Source organism: Photinus pyralis, unplaced genomic scaffold (genome assembly GCF_008802855.1).
Source record: "Photinus pyralis isolate 1611_PpyrPB1 unplaced genomic scaffold, Ppyr1.3 Ppyr1.4_LG4, whole genome shotgun sequence".
NCBI classification, from domain to species: Eukaryota; Metazoa; Arthropoda; class Insecta; order Coleoptera; family Lampyridae; genus Photinus; species Photinus pyralis.
In genome coordinates, this window is record NW_022170511.1 from 30,475,669 (window position 1) to 30,502,807 (window position 27,139).

Consider the following 27,139-nt stretch of genomic DNA (forward strand, 5'->3'; position numbering starts at 1 on the left):
GCTAATACAAACAAATAAATTATTTACACATTTTTGACGATCAACATTTTAGGATGAATTCGACGATGAGGCTGTCGTAACGCTGAACTGAACTGTAATAATTACGTAAAGTTATTAGATTGATCAATAAAAATTTTACGTGCTCCAAACATTGTTGATGTGTTATTACATGCGGGCATTTTCGTTTAATGAAAACCTTTAAAACATATTTTTGGAAAAAAATTGGCAAATTTTTTTTACAACTATACTGGAGCCAGTACTTATCAACAGTTTTCGTTGAAAACAGGGTTCGCAACTGATTTTAGCAAAAAAATAGAGACTTGGTCTCTATTTACATATTTAAAAATAGAGACCATTTCGAGACCTTAAAGAACTAATTTCCATACAAAATTAAGCAAAAAATATTTATTTTGTAATAGATGAGAATGATGAGATACATAAACGGCAATATATCTAAAAAAAAAAAGTAACCGTTAAAACGTAACTGCATAGACGTTGCAATTTTAATAACATTTTAAACAACGTAACAACATAAAATGGATACATTCTTAAAATACTTATTACCGCAACGCAAAACACCTTCTCGTCGTTAAATTTTCGACCCCAAGATAATATCTAGCTTCTTCAACCACTCAGTTTGAAATTTACACTTTTCCATTTTGTTTTATTTTATTATAAAAAACCTATTTTTCTACAACTGTCAAAAAAACCTGTCATTTTCTGACGAATTTCGAAACGCGAAGTACTAGATTTTTAAACGGTTAATTAATAAGTAAGGTTGCTCTTGACAACGTGCGCGAAACCGTCAACAATGAAAAAAAGTATTTCGCACACATGACAAAGTTGAACTTAAAAGCAATCGGTTCAGTTGTAGAAAAAATATAACGGTAGCTTCTACACTGTGAAATTTGACTCTGCAAAAACATTTCCTGTAGCTGACATGATAAGGCGAGTAACCAACGCTTTTGCATGAACGGAAAACAGCATCACGATTCGCGAAATAAAATTAAAACGCTACTGAGGTCATCGTAATTAATGTGTGCGCCATCTATGCGACCAATGATTCATTACGCCGTGCACAGTCTATTGTATTTGGTCTATGCTAGAAGCATCTGTGGTTAAAATTTCAAAGAAAAATCTCAGTAAATAGGAAAGTTCGCATTGCGCAGTCACTGCGCATGTCTACATAATTTTTACTATGTGTGAAATGTTTGCCTTTACTAAAAGCATCTGTGGTTAAAATTTCAAAGAAATATCTCCATAAATAAGAAAGTTGGCAATGCGCAGTCTGCGCAAAATAGAGAGTGCAATAAAACTGTCTGAAATGGGCAAATATAGACCATAGCAGCTATCAATTAGCGAAAACCCGAAGTCTCTAGGTGTCCCAGGGGCCGAGATCTCGATGGACGGACGGACGGACGGACGGGCGGACGGACAGACGGAAACACGAGCACATAAGCGTTACCTCAACTTCGTTGTGTTACGCTAAAAACCGCTCAGACCTGGATACGATATTTTTAACCAAAATTATACCACAAACTGTAAAACTCATCACCGTGTTATGATTTTGATTAGTTTTCACCTTGAAGTAGTTATCCTAGATAAGTCATATTAGTGACCGTAGTTAGGCAATGCCAAAAGTATATTTTATAAAAAAGCCATTCCTCTACGTCAAAAATCGATATACGCACGGACAAGTTTTCAAGCGGCGTTAGTTATTTCGCAAATTCTAATTAAACGCAACCACTACGGGCTTAATGAATGTCCATTGCGCCAATAACTCGACAAGACGGAGATAATGCAAAAAACCGGACGGACCTCTCTACGATGTCTAGATCAAAAGTTTTTCAATCCGCCCAGCCAGCCAGCCAGCCAGCCGGACAAAGTGAAATGATAAGCTCCTTTTTGTTACCAAAAATGCGCTAAAAAGTAACTATATAATCTCCGAGTAAAAATGCGTTAGGTAATAATTAACCCAAACCTGTAACAGAATGCTAACAAACGGGTTCATTTACATATCAAATGCTTATCAATGTGTGTAAGTTCGAGCCATTAATACCAATTTGTAAGTTGATGCTCCTATTTAACACTTGTTGCACTTTATCGATTCGATCATAACGCCCGACAGTTCGGGCTTTTTTCACTTTATTTCCGTTCCGTAGATTTACATAGCTCCATTGTTTACCAGAAATGTGTTTTTCCACTCAAAACGCTCCAAATGAACATTCAAACACCGTCCAATTTGTACCCATATTTAATTTTCTTTTAAATAAATAAGTCTACAATTTCAAATTTATTTTCTAAATACAGAATGGCCAAGAGTGGCGTGGTTATTATATGGAAAACTAACGGGGATAGATTTCTAACAATTATTCAACACGTCGGCGTCGTTTCAGCCAATTAAGTTTATAAAACTAACAAATTTGACATATTCATTAGCACACTATACAGGGTGGTGCTTTTAAAACTTTCAATTGGCGATATATTTTTTCTATTATTCTATTAAATGGCCAAAACCGTTTTGCAGGCTCGACGAGAAACCAAAATGATTAATGACCACATAATTGCGTTATCGTTAATCGGTTGTTACATTTTTAGAGCGTTTTTAGTATTTCTTGGCACGAAAATTACATTTTTTGAATTTAAAATCACGTTAGCCGAATGAATTAAACATATTTTCATTTGCGGTTCGGAAGCGCAATCTTCAAGTAGAACAGGCGCGGTTTTTAAATTGACAATTGCAGAAACCTTCGCGAGAAACTGCACGATGAGCTCTGAAGGTGCAAAAATTCTACCCTTGTAAGGTGCAGATTGTTCAAGAACTAACCGAAGACAACTATCCTAATCGTAGAATCCAGTCTTGTTAAATAGATTCAAAATAACCCCGAGCTACCGAAAATCGTTTGCTTTACGGATGAATGCACAATTCCTTGGGAATGTGAGCAAACAACTGCCCCGATACTGGGGCGATGAAAATCTTTCTCTTAGTTAAAGACCCCCAAAATTTTTCGTCCGGGCAGGTAATTTACGTGATAAAATTATTGGTCCTCTATTTCACCCAAACATGCGCTACAAAATAGTATCAAATCTCTCATCACAAGTGAGATAAAAAAGCGAATAAATCAAATTGATGGAAAGTAAATTTGGATAAAAATGCGGCTCTTCCTCATTACTTTATACTCGACTTTATAGCTGTGCGTGTTTATAGGTGAGATATTTTCGGGCCGCGTATTCGTAAATAGCAGACGCGTTGTCCCTTCAGAAAGCTCCACAGCATTTTGTACAACTTTGCTTTTCCAAACGATTTGAAAAGACCTTCACCCTACAAATAACCTAATGTCCAACTCCGGGATACATACGTATTTTTGTGAAATAAAATTGAAAAAAAAAAAACTTTTCACGCATAGAATCGAACCCGAGCCGCCCGATTAAAGTCGAGTATCCTTACCACTAGACCATTATGGCGCACATTCAATCGTGATTAAACTGAGTTCGCATGCCGAAATTGTCGTGGGAAAGGATAAATTTTTTCATGTATGTGGATGCGTCTTCCGGGACCGCTATGTTTGGGTCCGTTAACTTGGCCCCCCCACTGAGACATTTCATAGTCGTATTATTTTGAAATGAATGCGCTCGTTATGCGCTCCTATGCGCCATCGATAATAACTCTTGCGCTATTATCGTTTTTTAGAAATCCGAAAAAACATTTGGGGGGGGGGGCAAGTGAACGTAGCCCCCCCCCCAGTACGTATTTTGTCCCTTGTAACTAGGTCACCTGATACATTTGGTTATGCGCTCAATTGCGCCACTTGAATTAAAGCTAGCGCCATTACGGTTAAGCCGAGACAAATTTTCAAAAAGTGGGGGAGCCAACTTAACGTTTTTAAAAGTTACTTTTTTTTAACATCTTTTCATACGAAATTGTACTCTCAGGTATGCGCTGAAATGAGCCGTAAAAAGATATCTTTGCGCCATTATTGTTTTTTGGTTATCCTTAAATATATTTGGGGGGGGGGGGGGGGCACGTGAACGGAATCCCCCATAACGCATTTTGCTACCGGTATTTGTGCAACTTGATACATCTGGTTATGAGCTCAATTGCGCCACTTGAATTAAAGCTAGCGCCATTACGGTTAAGCCATAAAAAAATTTTAAAAAGGGGGTAGCTAACTTAACGTTTTCAAAAGTTACGTTTTTTAACATGTTTTTTTCTACTACATCGTACCTTTCATCATGCGCTAAAATGCGCCGTAAACAAAAATCTTGGCGCCATTATAGTGTTTCAGAAACACTATACAGGGTGTTTTTTTGGGAGCTTTAGTTAAACGATTCTGAGAAAGTAAAATAGGTAGGAATTTTAAAAATTTGTATTTAGGAGTTACTCCGAAGGCCGAATCGATGTCAAATATTTTCAAAATAGACCCACTTCCGGAAATAACTTTTGAAAACGCTAAGTTAGACCCTCCACTTTTTAAAAATTTTTTATGGCTTAACCGTAATGGCGCTAGCTTTAATTCAAGTGGCGCAATTGAGCTCATAACCAGATGTATCAAGTGGCACAAATACCGGTAGCAAAATGCGTTATGGGGGATTTCGTTCACTTGCCCCCCCCCCTCCAATATATTTAAGGATAACCAAAAAACAATAATGGCGCAAAGATATCTTTTTACGGCGCATTTCAGCGCATACCTGAGAGTACAATTTCGTATGAAAAGATGTTAAAAAAAAGTAACTTTTAAAAACGTTAAGTTGGCCCCCCACTTTTTGAAAATCTGTCACGGCTTAACCGTAATGGCGCTAGCTTTAATTCAAGTGGCGCAATTGAGTGCATAACCAAATGTATCAGGTGACTTAGTTACAAGGGACAAAATACGTACTGGGGGGCTACGTTCACTTGGCCCTCCCCAAATGTTTTTTCGGATTTCTAAAAAACGATAATGGCGCAAAAGTTATTATCGGTGGCGCATAGGAGCGCATAACGAGCGCATTCATTTCAAAATAATACGACTATGAAATCTCTCAGTGGGGGGGGGCCAAGTTAACGGACCCGCTATGTTTCAAGCGAGGAGGCTTCATGGTCTCCAGATCTTAAACCAATACATTTCTTTCTTTAGAGTAATTTTGCGAATTGGATTGGTATTGGTATTGGCGAAATTAGCAAAAAGATTTTGGTTTTCGAACAAGCAAGTCTTTTAGCTTGAATCCTAAAATCCGAATTTTAAAACTTAAATGAAGATTGAATATTATCTTGAATGAAATCCTGAACAAATTTAAATAAAAAACTTTTTCAAAGAAGACATTTCGTTTCTATTCATGGTTTCTTAAATCTTGATGATTGAAACTACAATTATACTCGTACTTTAAGTGGCGAATTGAATTTGTTCTTTTAAAAAGGTAGATATTAATAAATAGTATACATTAAACAATAATTCGTATGCTTCCAAATTTATCCCTTCATATCCTTATTATAGGAAACCAAAACTTCATGAAAATATTTAAAATAGTTTCGAAATATCGCCTTGTAGCACTCACCCTCAGATAAATACTTAGGGGCATGGAGGATGAGAAAATTCAAAAATTACCAGGTAATCGTTAAGCCCGTTGAGTTGAAGTTCGGCTGAGGTACTAAGTGTCCCTGGTTCGAATCCGGGTCCGGGCCTGGATATTTGTAAATGTATAATAGGTTGGGTTGATAGAGCACCCCGCCCACTCAAAGATAAAGGGAAAAATAAAATAAAATAAAGGTGGGATGAAATTGAATTTGTGCAAGGTTATTCTATTTTTTTGAAGAAAAATTAGAAATCCTTTTTAATGCCCCATAATTTTATATTTCCAATGTTCCTTCATCCTTCATCAAAGCGTTATAAAGATAAACCTTCTATTAATTTTCTCATTCTCCATGCATCCCGCAATCTTACTACTGAACCGAATAATTTCTTGTATACTGGGGGGAATGGGGGTATAACCCGAAATGGATCGCCATTAAAGACACCATCTTTAACGTTAGTTCACTAATTTACATAATAATAAAAATATGGAGAAATTCATTCGCAAAAGTAAACTTTCATGGTACCATTTAGGAACCGTTTTGATACATCATCAACGGAAACTTATGGCACTGTTACTTTAAACTTTTGACGAATGCAGACAATAGTTTGAATGGTGAACAATCGAAAAAGATCACAGTGTGATGAGTAAACAGAGATGAAACAATAGAACAAATACTAAAAAGAAACCATGTGCGTAAATCGCATTAATAGAGCCAAATTCAAAATGTAATATTTCTATTTGAGAATAATATAGCCAGGTTTAAAATTACACCAAAACGTATCATAGTTGGTTAAAATCTTACCAGACCAGACCATCCAATTAGGTAAACCGCAACCGTATTGACTCGACTCACCTGAAAAAAAACAAGAATTAATTAACTACCCAACTTAAACATTTACTTATTACAATTTATTTAATTGATTGAGGTTTAGTTGATTTCAATTAGAGTTTGTGCACTTTAAAAGCATTAAATGCAAAGAATATTCATGTACTAAGATAGAAAGTGCTAATTTGTTTCGATTTATTACACCATTTGCATCATATATTGGTAATATTGCTAGAAATTAGCATAGCATATTAAATAACAACTTTAAACAAAAGATTGGGGTCGAAGAGAATTTATCTTGTAAAAGGTTAAATATTGCGCGAAACAAACTTTTAGGGATGGGCCGTCATTTTCTATTCATCACACTTTAAACCTATAACCAAAGACTGTATGCTTTCCATAACCTTTGCTATAACTGCCCTTCGCATTTTTTCTTCATTTTACTGGAGCCTTTATTTAATATTTCGTATTTTGCAACTGGCAGTAATTTATTGACTTTATCAGTTCTTAACTTTTAAAGCATTTTCGAACGAAGTTGGGTGCGCTATTGAGTCCACTTTCTCTGTCCGTCCGCCCGTTTGTCTGTCCGTCTCGAGGTTTTAACTACTCCTACAGCTTTCAATATATTTAGTTCGTCCTTTTTGAATTCGGTAGCTTATAGCTCTGGCACCTGAGCGAAAAAAAAATCCTGACCATTAATGTGCGCATGCGCAATATCAACTTTCTTAATTATTAAAATATAAGAAAAAGTCAATAGCTATTCCCTCTTGGGAAGTACTGATCAATGCATGGAAAATGCGCTGAGCGTTTTTTTTTTGCTCGTGAGCGCTTTTAACCGCCCTCAAGCGCTGATGAAGGATTAAGCGCCGCTCGAGAGTGTTTTTTTCCGCTCACAAGCACTTTTCCCGAGCGCTCGCGTACTTTTAAGTGCTCGATGCGAGCGGTTTTTTTTAGAACGCTCAGCCCAGCTCTGATTAGGTCCTAATCGTAGCCGGGCACTCTGCCTTTGGATGGCTCTTACGCGGGATGTAATTCAACAACTTCATTTAGAGAAAGGTCTAAAAGCACTTCTTTTAACGCATGTAAAAACTGAACTGAACTGGCATACTGACTATACCACCCTTTGTCAATTGAGCGATCAACCCTTCACAAATCTTATTTTATAGTATATTAAGTATGGAGAACGGTAAGGGATTTTTACCGTTCGAAGACAATTGTTTGGAGGAGGAGCGAAGCGACGACTCCAATTATTGTCTGAGAACGGTAACCCTTAACGTTCGACGTGCTTATAACATTTTTTGCGCGATCGAAATTAAAATTATGCAACCAATATAAATATGCACTAAGAAATTAACGAGCAGAATAAATCGAAATGATCGAAGTGGTATGGTGTACATCACTAGGTAACCAGTTTATTTGTCAAAATTGAATTAATAATTTCATAAAAATGTGCATGTGTCTGATGTAGTTTACTAGCTTTGCACTTCCTTTATGACTTTATGAGCGTCTTGCCATAGGAAACAACAGCACAAATTGTACGTTTAATGTACCTAACAATAATTAAAGATTAAATGTAATGTAAGACTGTTGATTTTTAAAAAGGCGTCGGTAAGTATTTTTGCTGTTCTGTTTTTAGATCGGTAAGTAATTTTGACGTCGTCGTAATCATAGCAACTGGTAAATTCTACGTACTGTCATGGAAACACCCATGGTAAATAGTCAGAAATGACCGATCGCGCAAAAAATATTTTAAAGAGATTTTTATTACGATGTATGAAGGTGGTGCAGATACAATTAACGCCCTCCGGAAATATTTTATCATGGAAATCACAATCCCGATATGATGCCTCCAACTCTTCTGCATATAAATGAGCGTTTTATCAACAAGTACCTATTTGGGTTTCTGCTCATCTCGAAGAAATGAAGGCCCCAGTGACTTTGGGTGAAAGAAACAATAAGAAGCAAGATTATACTGCCACTATGGATAACAATCCCAGAAGTCAGTGCCGCCTGGCGCCTGTCAAGAACTGAAACTGAAATGTGGCTGTAAACGAAATTGCGCTAAAGCATATTTGGCATTATTGTTTATAGCATTGAATAATAATTCAGATTCTTTATTCATTGTTTATAGGTAATAAAACTTCGTTCGTTTAAAGAAATATTCATATTCTATAATAATACTCGTACATATATGTACTTTGTTCATGTTGCATTAGGCTTTTCTTTTAACTTTTATTATCTTTTTAGCGCATTTCCACAAAAATAAAAAAATGCGCTATTGTGGCCACTTTGTCCGTCCGTCCGCTCGTTCGATGAGACGTAGAAATCGTTTATAATTTTTTTTTATTTATAAAAGCGAGTATAAAAGTATTTAAATGAAATTTGATACATAGGCACTTCGAATAAAGGAAAATCTAACGCGTTTCAAAATTTGGTGTTACGCATGCGCAGTGCCAACTTTTTTATTTATGGAAGTATTTAAATGAAATTTGATACATAGGCGCTTGGAATAAAGGAAAATCTAACGCCAGTTTCAAAATTTGGTTTTGTGCATGCGCAATGCTAACTTTTTTATTTATGAAAGCACTGAAATAAAATTCTTCTTATAAATTGAAATTGATGTAGCACGTCAAAAATGAATTGTACCTATGCAACGCTATCTTTCATATTTGTGGCCGGATTTTTACGATTTTAACAGAAGTTGCATCTTACAAGTGGGAAATGAATGCAAGTAGTGGAAATGCGCTTTTTGTAAATCGTTTACGATTACTTTTAGCTTTGGAAATGCTTATGTTTTGTATTAGTATGAATTTCCCAGGTTTGCCGAGTAGAAAAGAAGACAGTGGTGTCGCCGTCTAGTGTAGATTGCACCGTACTCGACTGCAATCGGTAGATTCAGGAAAAGTCGCGGATACTGTCAAGACGGTACTTACTTAACAGTGCGCGCAGGGGTTTTGTTAATTGGTATTGAAAATTCTCGCACATCGCCCGTGATAGTATTACAAGCATGTTACGCCGCTTATTATTCAGAAAGTGCATGTTTGCGACACGAGCGAGCTTGCGAGCGAGTGGAGCAAGATTATTCTGTGTGAAGGGTTTAATTATGACTTTATAGGTTATACGGTTATCATTTCCAATGTCTGCGATGGTTACAAGGATTGCGAAATCTGTTGAATATGCATTCAAATTTTCTACCAAACAAAGTTTATGTGTAAAAGTATCTAAAAACCACTGCGCTAGTAGTAATTCGCAGACTACGTGTAAGGGCTAAGTTTCAAGTAAAAATTTTCATCTTTTTCGACGTGAAGTTATCAACTTAATGATCCATTTTGCATAAAGTGAGTTTATAAATACGAATAAATGAAAGTGATTAAAAATTTAATGAAGAATACGCTTTTAAAAGGGGGAGCGAAAAATTAACTACCGTTCGAAGTCGGTCAAGTCGAAATATATCTTCAGCAATTCGTTCTTGAACTTAAAACTAAATCAATATCGAATTAAAATAGCCGAAAATAAACACACATCAATATTCCAATAAGTGGACAAAGAACGAGTGACGGACAAAATGGGCGAGAGTATAATAGCAAACTATTAATTTTAATTTCATACACTTCTGCCTTAAAGGTATAATTAAGATCGGTTGGAACGCCCACTTTGTCGTATTATATGAAAATTTATACCTTTCGTGACTCAAAGGCTGAAACTTATTTAGCAATATTTAACTTAAAAGTTTTCTACACCTAAATTAATATTGAAAAGCCACACGCAGCTCGGCCCTAATAGATACGTCACAATATTTCTTAGATGCCAAGCGCGAAATTGTAATAAAAATACTTTGACCTGCGAAAAAAAGAACAAATTGCACCCATCGCTCTTCGTAGTACGCTACATGTATCAATATGTCTACTGTGAGGCAATTAAAAAAAATTAATTAGAAAAGTACGATCTTACTAACGATCTGGCAGACCCGGCGGAATTTGGCACGAGCAAACGGTGATGATTGGCGCGTGTTTGGATTATATTTTATTTTATACACGAATAGAAAATACTTGAAAATAATTAACCTACGCCTTGATACCGCTTAACATTATAATACGTACGAGTCATTTAAATAATTTATGCGAGATGCTACGGTCGTTTGATGAAAATGTTTAGACGTGCCGAATTTGTTTTCGCTACAACTTTAACGTTTTATGCCATCGGTTTGGAATAAATTAAATGTGTTTCCAATGTTTGTTTATACCGCAAACCGTGAGTAATTACTTATTTGATTCGAAACATGTTAGTTTACAAATAGTTTAATGGCGTAAATGGACGTCGTATTTCAATTTGCAACAATGTTGCACATCAAGTAAATTAGGCAACTAACATCAATAAAGGTACAATAAAACAGCGAGAAAAACCGTTTGTCTTGCGTGTGGGTTTCGGAAGAGATGCATCAGCAGCGAATTTGGTTGAAGGAAAAATAGAGAATACCAGTGGAAATATACGACATTTTCTTCCATAGAATTAAAATTTAAAAGTTATTACAAAAGCATTTTTAATCTTAATTCCAAGTATAGAACACAAAAATAAGAATTCGATTATTAAAGGGTATCCAGAAATATTAGATAGGTGACTAAACGATCACTTATTTTTGATCGCTATGATCTATCGAAAGAAAATATTATGATCGTTCCACTTCCGGTTTTACCCGATGTGAATATTTTAAATAGAACACCCTGTATTTTAATGCATTTCCATTTTATTGCACATTTCCCTATACTCAGAATCAAAGGTTTTCAAGTTATTCAAGATTTTTCAACATTTTTAACATTGGAGTGCTTTTTTGTGGGCCATACTCTGTTGACTTGGAAGCATCGACTTGATGCTAGATGAGAATGATAATAATAATAACTTCAAACCGAGGGGTTAACCATTAAGAATTGTGACAGTATTGCGCGAAATCGTCGCGCAATTGTACCTAAGGGATTTCGCGCATTTCCAAGAGATTTCGAAGAGATTTCGTGAAATTGTAAGGGGTTTCGCGAAATAGTTAGGGATTTCGCAGCTTTTAAAAGATTAGGAAGATGTCCTAGGGATTTCGCGAAATAATCGGCGAGTGCTAGAACCTGCAACAGATTTCAAATACTTTTTGCTCATCGACTATAATCAAAGAAACACCCTCAACTGTAGGTGCAATCGCAATAAAGTTCTCAGAAATGTAACAATTTCGCAAGCGAATTCGCGGATTTCGCAAGCGATTTAGTAAGGGATTTCGCATGTTTTATTGAAATTTCTGACACGATTTCGCGAAGTGGTTTATCCCTCGCTTCAAACCTTAAAAAGTGGATTTTTTCAAATACCACATCCTTTTTTTTTGCACTCACAAATGTCAACAAAAATTCTACATCGATCAATTATTACATTCCCTATTCTTTAGATTTTCTAAAATTATGATCGGTAGGTATGTATATTTTTCTGATCTGTAACACTATCCATTATTTATGTTTGTGTTTAGGAATAGACGATTAAAATTACAACAGTTATTGAGTTTTCCTAGTGTTTCACAAGCCTTTTTTTGAACATCGGTCAAGTTTTTACCAGAGATTAGTGCCGTACTGTCATCCGCATACAAGATTAAGCAATTTAGAAACATAACAATGTCATTGATAAAAAGTATTAAGAGAATGGGACCCAAAACTGATCCTTGAGGTACTCCCACGTTAACGAACAACGGAGACGATAAGAATTTTGACGTGGTTCTGCCATTTTTGAATGTAATCTCTACCTGTGAGATAGATAAGACGAACACCAGTTGGCACCACACCCCATATACCATAAAGGTTTAGCTTGAGCAATAATAATGAGTGATCTACGGTATCGAAAGCTCTGCTAGAGTGCTACGATTACAAAATATACTTAGATTTGTTTTTTGTCGAGAAGGTATATGATGTCATTAACAAGCCGCGCTTTAACAAAAACACCAATAAACCACAATAATATATTAAAACCTCGAAAGCGTTTCGACAGCCAGGATGTCATCATGAGCAATCAACTGATCAATAAAATACAAATGCGACCCTATTTATACTAAGTGAAAGTGAAAGTTGACGAGCTGTGACTGGTCTAAAGGACTTTCTTCATCATTATAATGATGTGCTAATAGATTCACAAGGACTTTCACAGGCTCTCAAGACATGTAAACCCTTAAAGATTCTAAACAAATTTTAAAAACCCTTAAAAGCTCTTAACCTTTCTTAAAAATTAAATTTTAAAGGGACGATTGCTTACAAACCTTAAAAGACCTACACGCAAACGAGGATAGACATACAGACAGACATGCGAAGCAAAATCGAGAGCATAAAATAAACGCTTGAGACTGGTGGGATGGATCACAACAATCAGTTTAGGTAGATACCGAAAAAAATTAGCAGAAAATTATGCTATTGAAACAAAAAGTATAGCAAGCATACGCAAAAAGTACAATTTGCTTTATAATTTCATATTGCGTAAAAGTGCCAAATCAAACGACGAAAAATTTCGACTTTCAGCACAGTTTAGCTTCTGACAAATTCTTAATTCGAATAATTTTATAATTTGGCAGGCCTCCCAACCAACACATAAATTAGCATAACCATTAGACTGTAAATTTGAGAAATCGAAATTCTGATTAAAGGAGCTTTTTATTCAATGAGCCGCCGCCCGTTTATTAAATTATTGTGCAATTTTAAACACAGTAGCTGATATAGCACGGTTAGATTATTAATACAGGCAGTGTTTTAATAAAGTACTAAGTTGCGTAAATACGTTTAAACATTTAACCAATCTCCATACAAATCCATTCAATATGTAAATTCAAATACGCTTCACTTTAAGTTTTCATTCAAACTAAAGGAATCTTCGAATTAATTACGTTGGAAGTTCGGAATGGGATGTAATCATTAAATCTTCCTTGGCAACTTGCGTAAGTGGTAACATCTTAAACATGTTCTCCCCTTTACAATGAAAACTGCATCAAGATGACGGGAATTGTTAGTTTCTGTTCTGGAGGAAAGTACGCGTCCCTTTGTGCAGACACTTGATGTCAATGTACAAAAACTGGATTTGGTTAAATGAGCAAAAGTTTCAGGAAGATCTGTGTTTGTGTCTGTGTCTGTTTGTCTAGGTCTAGAGGTCTAGAGCTAAGAACCACAGTGGTAACTGACTGGAAAAATAAATGTTAAAAATCCTTCAGACAATGAATAAAATTAAGTTAATTAGAGAAATTACAATAGCGTGACGTATACCCCAGACGGAATTGGTCGGGCGTATCCCCCATCTATTGTTAATGAATACATAGTGAAGTATGCGGAAAATTACAATGCAACTTTTGGCGTCCATTTTACAACCTCGTTATAATGTTTTATCACGTATTTACATGTAGTTGTTTTAGTGAAGGTATTGCTCAATATCGAGGCGATGTCTCATACCCTGATAAGGACTCCACGTATTGATGACTAATAACAGAAGGATTCTGAATGTGAGTCACTGAACGAAGCACACTGTGCCACTTATGTAAATTGTAACAAGGATGGGGGTGTTTACTATACTAAAGAGAAACTTATCCAATGTAATCCTCTTAGATTTAATTACAATAATAAATACCTATAATCAAGGCAACGAATTCAGTGAGTACCATCATTTTCAGTTATACCAGAGAGTGATATGAATGAAAGTTTGCTAAAGAGCATACAGATCCGATTCTCTTTAAAGGTCGTTACTGTCTTTTAAAGACTATTAAAGCTCACGCATCTTGAAAGCTCCTGAAAACTCTTGATAACATAACAGTTTCGAAGAATCCCATAACAAAGACATAAAATCCTTAAATAGGCACTCTCAAATATTAAACAACTTTTAAATCAGCCTATGCATGATGAAAGCGCGTTTTTGGTAGTACAGATCAGTATTTTATTAGCAAAGTTTACAATTATCGATCTCACGAGTAATCCAACTCAAAATAGAGTCCGCACCTCTCCACTATAGCTATTGTAATTGCCGGACAGCCAGTCATAATGAATATAATAGCATATTTTTTTCAAAAATGTGCTAAAGATACGTTTAAAGAGTCGGCTTTTAAGGATTCGTAAATCCTCAAACACTTAAGACATTACACTGGTATCTACTTTTAAAAGCTGTTAACAGCTTTAAAACGTTAAAAACCCTTAAACGCACTTGAATACTCATAGGCCGTGTATTGTTAAAAAATTGAAACCATTTACACACTTAAAAAACATTTTAAACAATCGGATTAAAACTGTAGAAGCATAATCACCACGTTAGTATAACATGCTCGGGGATAGCACCCAGATGTTGCCGACCCCACATCATCTCGCCTTTACAAGCATTGGCCTATTGCTTCTTAAATAAATAAAATAAATAATAAAAAATCTATGAGAATAGGAAGTAAATTAAATTCGTACTTCGTTCTTTTATTGTCAAGTTGGTGTGCCAAATATTGTATATAAAAATCCAACAAAACCAAGAAAATGAAGATATTTCAAAAATTGTTGAAGATAGGTATAGGAAATTATCAAAGAAACTTGTATAGAAAACACTGTAAATATTTTTTTAAATATTGGATAGAAAACATGTTCGACATTAACTAAATTCGAATTTTTTTGAAAGTATAACTATTTCCTTGCTTTTACATATGCAGGGTGAACATTTTTGTCTGGATGTACATATCTTCAAAACAAAAACTTTTTTAAAGAAACTTTTTCTGGTATCCAAAAATTATAAACAGTTTGGTACCAAACTACGTACTTTAAATTTGCGGTCAGTGCCGTACTTCTGTATGGTGAAGGGGAGTATATTTTTTTAATGGTCACTACTAGTTTACGTTACATATTCTTAGTGAGTTCACTCTTTTGGATATAGCAACATAAAAAATTATTATATTGCATAGGTAATAAATTTAAGAGAAAGACTCAAATTAAGGAAAATAGTTGTATAATTTCCCTAGTTTGCATTGAAAGAAAACATTGTTTTGCAATTTAGTGTATCAAAAATCATAAAAAATTTATATGCTTAAACATTATTTACAGCGGCGTGCGTCTACAGCACTAAAAAAGGCTCACTTTTTAATGGAAAGCGCTATTTTTTGCGAGGTACTATTAAATGACGAGCTTTTTTAAATATGACAACCTAAAAAACATCATCAAACTAGAAAATTAACACAACTATTTTTCTCTAAAATGTGGTTATTTACTATAATACGTTTTTTATTCTGCTATATCCAAAAAAGTGTACTATTTAGTAACATGTAATGAAAACTAGTGCCATTACAAAATTGCCCCCTTGACCATGCAGAAGTACACCACTGACCACAAATTTAAAGTACGTAGATTTGTAGCAAATTTCTTATAATTTTGGATACCATAAAAAGCTTCATTAAAAAAATGTGTTGAAGATATATCCAGAGTTCCAGGCAAAATGTTCACCCTGTATTTAACAAAGATTATAACTTCACGTAGAATTAGAACTTGGAACCCAATACAGATCGTTCAATTAAAAAAAATTTTTTAGGCGTCTACTTTGTGCCCGCACTCTGTATAATTTAAAATATTTAATAATATAATAATTTAATAATGGTAAACAAATGAATGAATATAAATGAACCTAATATCTTACAAATCGTGAATATAACTATAAATTAATGATTTCAACGTATAGTGTCCCATTTTCGATACTTTTATAGAGTACCTATCCTCGTAGGCGTGTTGTGCCCTTTTTGGACCAACTTAAAGTGGTAAAATCTAAATATTTGCTTTCTTAAGATACGGGGGAGAATAAGAAAATTGTGAATTTCAGAATGAACCTATATTTTCTTGGTTAAAAGAGCTAAAATTCAAAAGTTTCTTTATAATGATTGTTCAATAATCTGCCGTTTTCAAAATAACTATACGGGGTATCTTAGTAGTAGTATAGTATGTTATCTTTTTAGATTAAAATATACAGGGTGTTCGATTTAAAAGAATGAGGTTAGGTCCAATAACTTTTTTACCTGACCCCGTATACTTATTTTGAAAGCGGCAGATTATTCAACAATCAACTTTTACTGGATCTCCTTTAACTAGGAAAATATAGGGACATCTAAAATAAATTTTTGAGTTTCCCCCGTAGCTCTTAAGCGAGCAAATACTTTCAGATTTTGATTTTACTATTGTAACTTGTAAGTTTGACCCAAAAAAAACACATTACTTTTTTGATAACACGAACAATTATGGAGAGATCGTATGAAAGTGTCGAAAATAAAACACCCTGCAAGTGTTAACCGATTTTAACACCTGAAGTCCAATTTCTCCTCAATTATTGTAGTCAATTTATTATTGGTCGTCTCAGCATTAAAGTAATGTTTAGGAAGATTTTTTTCTTCTTTTCCAACTAATACAAGATATTAAGCAATTTCAACAGCTGGGATTAGATGGAAGAGTCAGGGATGCAAGGAAAATAGCCAAACATAATTAAAATTTTCACTCGATCGGCATTGGTTTTGGAACTGTCACTTTTGCTTGAAAGTCGAATAACCAGTCTATTTTAATGCCGAGCGAGCCGAAAGTGTGAAAGGTTGATAATAAATTTATTTTATTGCTTAGCCATGCAAGAGGAATTTCACCAAATATTTACTCACCCCATTAGACCTCTACCCTGTGTAGGTTTGTGCCGAACTCGTATTCGGCTCGCTCTGTACTGGTTTTTGAACTCTCGCTTTTGCTTGAAAATTTAATAACGACTTTGTTTTAATGCCGAGCTAACATAGGCAGAGTAGAGGTCCGAGGTGCCGGCCCGTGCGGCGCAGAGGAGTTGAACCTCAGAGTTGGAATCAGGGTTCGGGCATGGATATTTGTAAATGTATAGTGGGTTGGTTTGGTAAAAAAGTCTTAGCTCAAAACCCCGCCCACTCAAAAAAAAGGCAAACATAAATAAATAATAAATAAAAAGTAAATTTATTAGACGTCTATACTTTTGAAACCTCAAAATTTAGTCTCGATGGTTCAACTGTCTAATTCAAATGGGAATATGAAAGTTGTGTTGCAAGACACTCCCAAGCTTAAAATTCAAAACTTCAAACTCCATGATATACAAATCTCGAGCTTTTCTAAAGTTGAGACTTGATACTGTAACGGAAATGCTCCAGACATGACGTCGCCTTTGGCGCTCTGGAATTTTCTACGCGCGCGATAGTAGGAACATTCGAGAATGTACTGGACTTACATTGCTTGCGTGTATAAATGGTTGCGAAACATCCTATGATCGAGTACGGACGAAACATAGAGCGCGAAAAGCTGATATAAATTTCGAGTGTGTGATATAAATAATCGATATAAATTGTACGGATTTTATAGTGTTTTAGTTTTGTTTAATAAATATTGATATAAATCGAACCCGAATTAATAAATCACGTTACAATACTTTAAAATTTAGTCTCATGATTTAAACTTTTAATTTCAACCTTGGAATTTCGAGGTTGAACATTTTGAGATTAATTCATTGACTAATACCCCCAAGAGGGTATTAGTCAATGAGTTCAAGTTCAAACTTCAAGTTAAAACTGTCAAATTTAGTCTAGTAGCCTAAACTTTAAATTTCAAGATCAGCCATGAATATTGAAATTCTGAATGCATGAAATGCAAATTTATTTGCCCCGTGGTTGGGCGACTATACTATTCAAGACACTCCAGGACAAGAAATCGCCAAACAAGTGAGAATCACAAATACCTACTCTTTAATTGGGAAATCATCTCGATTTCTAGCGATTTTGTTACATAAAATGGTTAACGATTGGATCACCGATTTAAAGACGATAAAAAGATAATCTCTCAGCATTTATTAATCGTTGATGCAAATCAATTTCAGGTTAATTCCGTCGCTTAAATAAATGGTTTTTTAATGTCCGGGACGAACTGTACAAACTAAGCTAAACATGTAATAATTTACGCTAGAGACCTTAGCACGCAATCGCCTCCGAAACATTTACCAAAACATTCTCGTTTTAATCAAATTATCGTTAATAATAGTTTAGCGTTCTCATAAAAAATGCATGAACAAACTTTCTTAAGAGTGAAGTAGAATGAGCTTTCATATTAGAATGGTATATAATATGCAGAGACCGAACGTGAATTTAACACTATCGTGTAACACCTTCTTACATGATAGATGTAGCAATTTGCCACGGTTTCTGAAACTTTAATATCTGTAAAAAGTTTCCGCGACCGAACCCTCTCTTTGCATAAAACGAAAATTTAATATAGCGTAAACGTGAGGAAGATTCAGAAATAGATTGAAACATTGTATTTTACAGATAATTGCATAGCACCCCTGAGTAGATATATTCCGACTATATCTTCGTAAATATTAAATTAAGTGCACTCTCGCGATTCTGTCACGGTTTACTTGAATTTCGCCCCTTTATAAAAACAGAAAATTAGTTGCAAAAACCTGAAATTACACCGGCAATTCTTCTACGCAGATGTGCGGTAGCGGCATATCGTAATGTTTATAATTCTATGTCAGCCCAATCATTAATCATCTACAGTAATTAAACCTTGCGTACGCATTTAATCGAGTTGAAAATCTTCATGCACGATGGTTTGTAATTGCCTTATTGCACCAACACCTTCCAAGCGTCATGGACTGGAAATGGTTATGGTTTTGCTGTTGTTTTGTTCCATGTAGTTTTTAACTAACTCAAGACAGGACGATCAAAATCATTTTTATTTATGTTATGTCCAATGCTTGTTCTGTCTGTAATTGCTTCATTGTACTTCCGTTGGGCTACCACAACTTCTCCCTTGGTGATCAAGTTTTAATTTTTTCCATGGAAACAATGTCTCATATCATCATTGGTAAATAGAGCGTTTTTGGCTCTCCTCTACGATATAGGGGTTAATATGTTTGGAAATGGAAAACGAATTTTAATTATTACAAATCAGGTAGGCTACGAATGTAAGTGAATATGTGTTGTGTTTGTTCTAGACATCAGTAACATTAATCTAGACATCCTACATCACAATAAAACAAATGAACGTGTACGTTTCTTATTAGACCTTGAAGACAAGATGAAATTAGCATTTTGTTTTCTTGTATAGAGGTACTAATATATCTCTATCAGAGAGCCTAATGAAAGGGCACATTGCTATTAAACAAATTCAATTATTTTTCGCTACTCATTTGTTTTCTGAAATAAAAACAACTGAATGCTGTATTTTTATGTATTTATGTAATGTCCATGTACCTCGTGACCGTTTAATAGCACCAATCCGTTGGGCGTTAGCGAGCGATAATACAATCTTAAAGGGTTTTACGTGCCCGCAGAGTGATATGTGAGGAAGTGCTGAATATTAAACGGCCGTGGACGTTTTATGAATGAGTTTAAGCGCTTATGGTTGGTGGAGCTCAACGAATCCGTTTCGTTTATGATTAAAGATGGGCATTTTAATTGTTTAGCGCCATTTTGTGGGTAGAATTGTAAATTTAAAAAATGAGAAGGGATTAATCCAGGACGTCGATAAGATCAGGTATATTCGGTTTTGAACAACGAGAAAGTCATGTAACCGCCCGGAAAAAAACTTGCACTTCCGGCTAAACGACTGAACCGATTGAAACCAAATGTGGTACACATATTCTTAGACATCAACGGGAGAGCTGAATAGCGTTTGGACAGAATCGCGCATGTACGGATGGTATCTGTACTAGCCACAGCAAATTTTTTATTTACGCGTGGCCTGAACGGATCCATTTTTTAAAATGAGTTCTCTTTTATGGAAAATGCGCTGAAAGTACTCACTTAGTAGCAAAGACGAAATAACTTCACATATTCCACTTCCATACAAAACAAAATTACCACTTACCAGTGTACAAATATCTTGTCCCTCATTTCCCAATGTGTATTAACCTATCGAATAATAAAATGGAAGTGAAGATATAATCACAGCCATAGACAGATGTTTGGGTGCAACAAGCAGCCACAAAATTTAATAGAAAGAGACGCAGAAATAGAGCAATCGTTCGTTCCGGAAGGGTATTTAACTCAGTGTGGTACCTAGCTATTTTTCGAAGCGGTACCGGATCAGGTTTTGGTGCCTTATTAGTTACCATTGAGCTCTAAGTAATAAAACACTGTACATTTTTGAGAGAAACTTTACACCAAATTTTAAAAGCACTGCACTACTTAATTTTAGAATAATGCTTTGAATAACGAAGTCTTTCACTCAACGAAGAATAGAAATACATTTATTTATCATGTTTTCAATTCTCGCGTCAAATTTAGCTATGACATAGGGTACAAGTCGTAGAAAATGATTGCGTCTTAGAATAAGGGTGCAAATGCTGGTCACACTAATACAGACTATTGCATAGATCACAAATAAAGTATTATTATTATTAGTTTAAATTTGCAGCCCTTTCCCACCGCTGTAACTTTGTTCTACAAGGGCCATTCAGAAAGTAACAGACGTTTTAAAATAAAAAATTAAGAAAGTGTAAGAAACAACTGTTATTATATACACTCTTAGGCTGTTTTTCAACATAGTCGCCATTCATATTGAGGCACTTAACATAGCGTGGTACAAGTGTTTTGATTTAAACTTTGTATACATCCGCGGACTGTGGGGGCGTCAGAAGTGGGTACCGACAAAGGGAATATGGTAGCTCCAGACAAGATCTTATTGATTGTGGAGTCAAAACTGGCTAATAAAAGTACTGATCTGCCTCACAAAAATGCCTTGGATCTCACACGGTGACTTTGATCATTTTTTAAATTTTTTAACAATGTTCCGTTCATCCTAAAGGAGCGTAAATTTAGTTTTCATTATATTTCAGCCTCGATTTCAGCGCACCCTGTAGTCGACTTAAGCAAACTATTAGAATTTAACTGCCGTTCTTGTCTTTTATGACTGACCTATACGGCACACCACGTACTGCCCATCCCGACTTAGTGCTCTCGGTACTTCAGCGCCTCTGGCGCGCCCTCTCGCCTTCAGAGCGCGGTGCCGCGGCACCTTTGGCACCTACCTAGTTACGCCACTGATTTAACTTGCAGTGCATCTACGGGAAGCAAAGCAACGCACCCCTTGTCTCAGAAAACCTGTCTTATGCAGGAAAACATAGGGAATATAATGACACTTGTTTTTGATGCGCCGCCGAAAGGTAACGATTTTATTCGCCTTCATCCCTCATCATTTCTACATACCTTAACATACGTAATTAATAATTATATTCGCTTATATCACTGAGCGCTATTCATGGTTTATGTAATCGAGATTTAATAAGCACGACATCGACTTTTTGTCTGAAAATAAATGTGGCGGATAATACGAAGTAAAAAAAGTGATCCACTTTATAACTGGGTTCGGGAATTTAGAATTTGGGATTGCGAAATGACGGGGTCAACGGCGGAGTTGTGCTAAAACATAACGGCGTTATCTAAAATTAGGTTTACCGTCAGTTTCGAAGGTTTTTACAACATAAAATGGCCACAATTTCATTTATATGCACGACGGAGGGCCACCGGCCCCAGTCTGTCGGGCGTTAGCCAAGGATAATACAATCTTAATAGGTTTTATGTGCTTACGACAGCCCAGCCAGGGGAAGCGCTGAATTTGCAATATTAAACGGACATGGGCTGTTCAGGAATGAGCTTCGGGCAGTTTTTTTGGCGAAGCAGAACGAATCCGTTTCGTTCATTGTTAAAGATAATTACTTAGCGCCATTTTGTGGGTGGTTTTGTAAATTTAAAAGATGGGTAAGGATTAATCCAGGAGGATTAACTGAGTATTCAGTTTTGAACCACGAGAAAGTTTGGGATAAGAATTTTTTGCGGACAATTTTCCGATATAACATAAGTCAAGAAGACTTTTCGTTCACTAAGTTGCTGACGAGTGCCTTAAAATCATATAAATATACGCAGAACCGTGATAAAACGGGTGCGAAAATAAAAGTTCAATCGCGCTCAAGGAATAAATTTCGTTTGAACCTATGCAGAAAGGATTATAGTGAAAGTTAATGGAAAATCAACTTTAATCGTTTGTATTTGGAAGACGTTAGTAATAAATAGCATTGGGAAAGCGGAAACTAACACCTGGCCCGTCAAGCTCCAAAAGGATCCTGAAAACTTGGACGGTGGTCCCCCTCCTCTATACCATTTAGATCCCAATTCCGTTATTATTGGTCAATTTCGAAGGTACCGTTAACCTTTTGTTTGAAATCGCGAAGGCACGTTTAAAATATTACAATCTCGAAATATTAAGATACAATTCTATACTTCCACACATAAACGTAACATTAATAGCAATAATAATTAATGAATAGTTAATAACTCACCATACAAAAAAGGAATTTTATTGAACAAACTGGAATTGCATTGTTGACTCACCTGAAAAAAAAACAAGTATTAGTTTCTACTATTTAACTCAATTAATTATTTATTCCAAGAAAACTATTCGATTGATTGTGTAAAGCATATGTGTATACAGGGTGGGCCATTAATGCGTGGGTGAAAGAATGTGGGTTTATTAACGCACATATTTAAAATTCATTGTCGGGACACTAAAACGGACCAAGGAATAAAAGTATGCAGTAATATACAGGTTTTATTTAAAGGAAAATGCAACTTTGACAAAAATCACCCTGTATAACAATGTATAGCAATTTCGTTGAACAAAAAATAATCCGGTGTTAACACGGGATTATTTTTGATCCGAGTGTTCACATTTGATTGGCTGGGTAGTGGGCGTGTCCAAGTAGATAGTGTCAAAACCAATCACGTTTCTTAAGATCAGGATTAAGATTAAACTCAAATCAAATAAGATTCCCGGAGAGATATTACCAACTTTAACTTACTCCAAATCCAAAGAAACCACAACGAAAAAGGTTAAAGTGGAGGACTAGTAGTACAGACGGACAAAGTGCGGACAATAGCGTTCATTTTCCTAATGCGCTAAAAATACCTCAGGGACCATACATTGGAAAAGTGTAGTAGCGTAGATAGTTTTTTGAAGGCCCAATGATTTTTTTAATGGAATGAAACAACGAAATAAATCTATTAGGTATAGTTATGTAGTGAAATAACTATTATTGGTACCTTTTACGATTCGAGGTAGAAAAATAAAAAAAAATGCACTTGTAACACGCATTAAAATTGACTATTTTTAACGAGCATTTCAATCGTTTTCGTGGCGGAATTTTAACACTGATGAATTTCGTTAGCTAGTTCACTCAGTAAAATTGCAATAAATAAAACCGCTTCTTTATTATGAAGGAAGCGCTGTAAAATTCGTAGTTATTCAATTCGAGACATGCCATTGTATGAATGCATGGAAATAAGTATATGTTTCCACTACTTTTTGGCATCAGCAACAAAATCAACAAAATTCAGATAGAGATCCTTTGTACTACACTCCGGTAAAAGAGAATTTGCGCTACTAAACCTCAAAATGTGACAGTGTGCCACAAGGAGGGAATTTACAGCTTCCCCGCACCTTGTATCTATAATTCTATACGAGTAGTTATTTAGTTCTTTACTGAGCCCGCACGAATTGAAAAGAAAAGTAGAAAAATCGCTTCAACAAATATTAATTTTCAAGTTATTTCACGATTTTGCAGCAAGAAAGAATATTTGGCAAACGTTCAAGATTGAAGTAGAAAATTCAATAACGTACTCCAGTTTATAGTGTAATAAATGATTTTTAAACATCGCATTAAATAATCTCAACGTAATTCAAGTGACTTTTATTATTTGCTAGGGTGCGTACAAATAACGATAGGTATTAATCCACGTCATTAGTAAATGAAGTGCTAACCACCAAACAATCAAACCCGAAATTAATAGGTTTGATTTGGGTTATCCCATCGTTCCCAACGGGTCGAGAAGGGCAGATAATCGTTTGTAGTAGTAGGTACTCATGACGCAATATAATTAATTAGTGCTCGTTTAAATTTAAATACTCACCTAATACAATTTTCCAACCGGCGGATTGACATTTTTATTTAGCCATTATTTTTCACTAGAAATGGAAACGAAGTATTTCTTGCGAAAAGTTTTCGAACAAAATTGCTAAGAGAGACCATTAAAATTACTTCTAATAAGCCATTTTTACGATTTCTAAAATGAAAATGTCTACGCCTTTTGAAGCTTTTTCCGAGGAATTTGAAGGAGGTTTCTAAGAAGATTCTTAAGATTCCTAAGTAGATTGCGCAAAAGGATTTCCCGTAAAATTCATAGGATGACTGTTAATAATACTTCAAAAGGGATGAGCCATGAGCACCATTGTTAAAAAGTTTGTAGAGGTGCTGAATAGTGCTTCTACAGAAGTGAAAATCATTCATGTTGCGGTTTTTTATTTACCGCTGGCACAATTAGTAAACGACTTCAGATTAGAATTGGATAAAACCAGGCTAACCAAATTTTGATTTTACCTACTGAAATTAGAACGAAATTCAGCATAAGCCTCGAAGTCTACTTGTTGGATCAAATTTCATCCGTTTTAAGAGGGATATAGTATTACAATATTACCACATCATGATGTAAAACTATGATGGAAAATGCTGATCGCTTTGTTTTTGAAATAATAAACAGTCGTTCGGGATTGGTAGAGAAAAAGACACTAACCATTAGAAAATTTAGACAGCCCCATTTTTAGGAAAAGTTCGCCATTGTAGGCGTTCAAAATGACAAAGAAACTAAGGGGGGATTAGTCCTATTTAAAAAATGAAATTAACCATCACAGCTACCAGAAGCTGAATTTTCGGGATGACTTTTTTGCGTCCGGGATATCAAGTGAAGAGTTTTCGAGTTTTTTAACTAGAAAAATGTCGACAGAATTCTTAAACAGGGAATAACGGAACATTACGTGATTTCGGAAATTTCGGTAAAAATTTCGATTAGATAAGTAAAACAAAGTGAAACCTAAACCAATCGCTTTAAAAAATTATAAAGGGAATTTGGCCGATAGACATTTTAAGGGCGGAAAGGAAAAATAAAGAACATTCAGACTAGTATTGTTTGGTCGAAAAAGAATACCTACGTCAAATGAAGGAGTCTATTAATCTATTGCGCTGAAAAGAAGCTTTTTTGCATTAGTAGTGTATTAAATTACGATCTGAAACTGAACTAATTTTCCCGTGGGCAAGGTAAAATATCAGCAACTGGTTTGGTTAGAAGATTTAAAAAATATAGTGAATGGAAAAGCTCTCCTGTTACATTTAAAATCAATTAATTAAAAAAATAAAGTGTTCGATCTATGGATTGTGGTTTATTAGGGAAACATTGACAGCATTAAAGTGACTTTACACTACTAAACAAGTTAATAAAGTAACGAGTTTTACCAGCGATTCGGTATCCTAAAAAAGTCGATTGCGTTTTCCATCTTCACGAGAATTTTGAGATATCCGACGGTTATCCAAATTAGGCCCACATTTCATTTGAGCTAAGGTAATTTTAATAAATTAATTAATTTTATTTAAGAAGTATCCATTTCACAGAGGAAACCGATTCAATTTTGTATGCAATGGACACCACCGGGTACAGGAAATATACAATATTAATAAGGATCGTCGCTCCGGATACTTATTAATAGTTTTTCCTAATTTTTGAATTTAAATATTAACAACTTTTGCAACGACCGTAAAAACAAATCTTTATAAAAATGACCCGTTAGTCGTTTCAATTTAAACGCGCTTAATCGATATAGTTTTCAAATTTTCATCAAAATTGGAACAAACTAAAAAAGTTATTTAAGGTCAAAAAAGGTCCCAAATTAATTTGGATCACCGGTTTTACACGAAACATTGAAATAAATTAAGTAAAAAAATTGTAAAAATGCATCGCAAAACAAACCTCTTTTTACCCAACCTTATTAATGGATAACCAGGTGTCAAATTCTTGACAGAATAGCTTCCTAGCTGAAACCAAAAATTACCAACCTATGTACGCACTTACAGACGGGAAAAATTTATTTTTTAAAAGTTGCTTAAGCGCAACACGATTTTTGCGCATGCATTTTGTTTGCTTTTATTAGAGGGACCTACCATCCAATTTTCGTTAACATTGCTCCATAAATAAGAAAGTTGGATGTTGCACATGCGCAACTCGATTTTTTGCGCATGCATTTTGTTTTCTTTTATTAGGAGGACCTACCATCCAAATTTTTTTAATTGTTCCATAAATAAGAAAATTGCATTTCTGCGCATGCGCAACACGATTTTTGCGCATGAATTTTGTTTGCTTTTATTAAAGGGACTTACCATAGAAATTTCGTTTAAATTGCTTCAGAAACAAGATCGTTGCGTTTTGCACATATGCAACACAATTTTTTGACTTTGACAATTTTTTTCTCCGTTTTTTGATAATATAACCCGGCCCAATTTTTTGTAGGTTGTACACAGGAAAATAAGGTCTTCCAAATAATAGAATAAAAATTTTAGGTTGCTATTTGAAAAAAAAAGTTCGATGCCGTTACGGCGCTCCAAAATTTTTTTTCAAAAATCCGGCCCGTTATTTTTCTGTTCGGTATGCCTAAAACATATATACAAAATTTCAACAAAATCCGTCGAGCCGTTTTCTCAGAAAATTGCCAACAAACGTACGTACGTACGTACATACAGACGGAAAAAAATTTTATTCTTTAAAAGTTGCTTAAAATGGTCTAAAACGTCGACATTTGATGAAATTTTGAAATGTTCAAAAAACGGCTATCGCAATAGCTACCTAGCACATGCTAGGAAGCTAATAAGGTAACTGAGTGA

General features: G+C 35.1%; 1 protein-coding gene across 1 annotated transcript in view; it reads right to left on the reverse strand.

Moving 5' to 3' along the window:
• LOC116169645 (titin-like) overlaps window positions 1-27,139 on the reverse strand; it is a 250,194-nt gene that overhangs the window by 204,825 nt on the left and 18,230 nt on the right. Inside the window, exons 2-3 of the mRNA XM_031485785.1 lie at window positions 22,718-22,769; window positions 6,353-6,403 (exon numbers count right to left, since the gene is read on the reverse strand). Of these exons, the coding sequence (XP_031341645.1) occupies window positions 6,353-6,403; window positions 22,718-22,769 (103 nt within the window). The remainder of the gene's footprint in view (window positions 1-6,352; window positions 6,404-22,717; window positions 22,770-27,139) is intronic.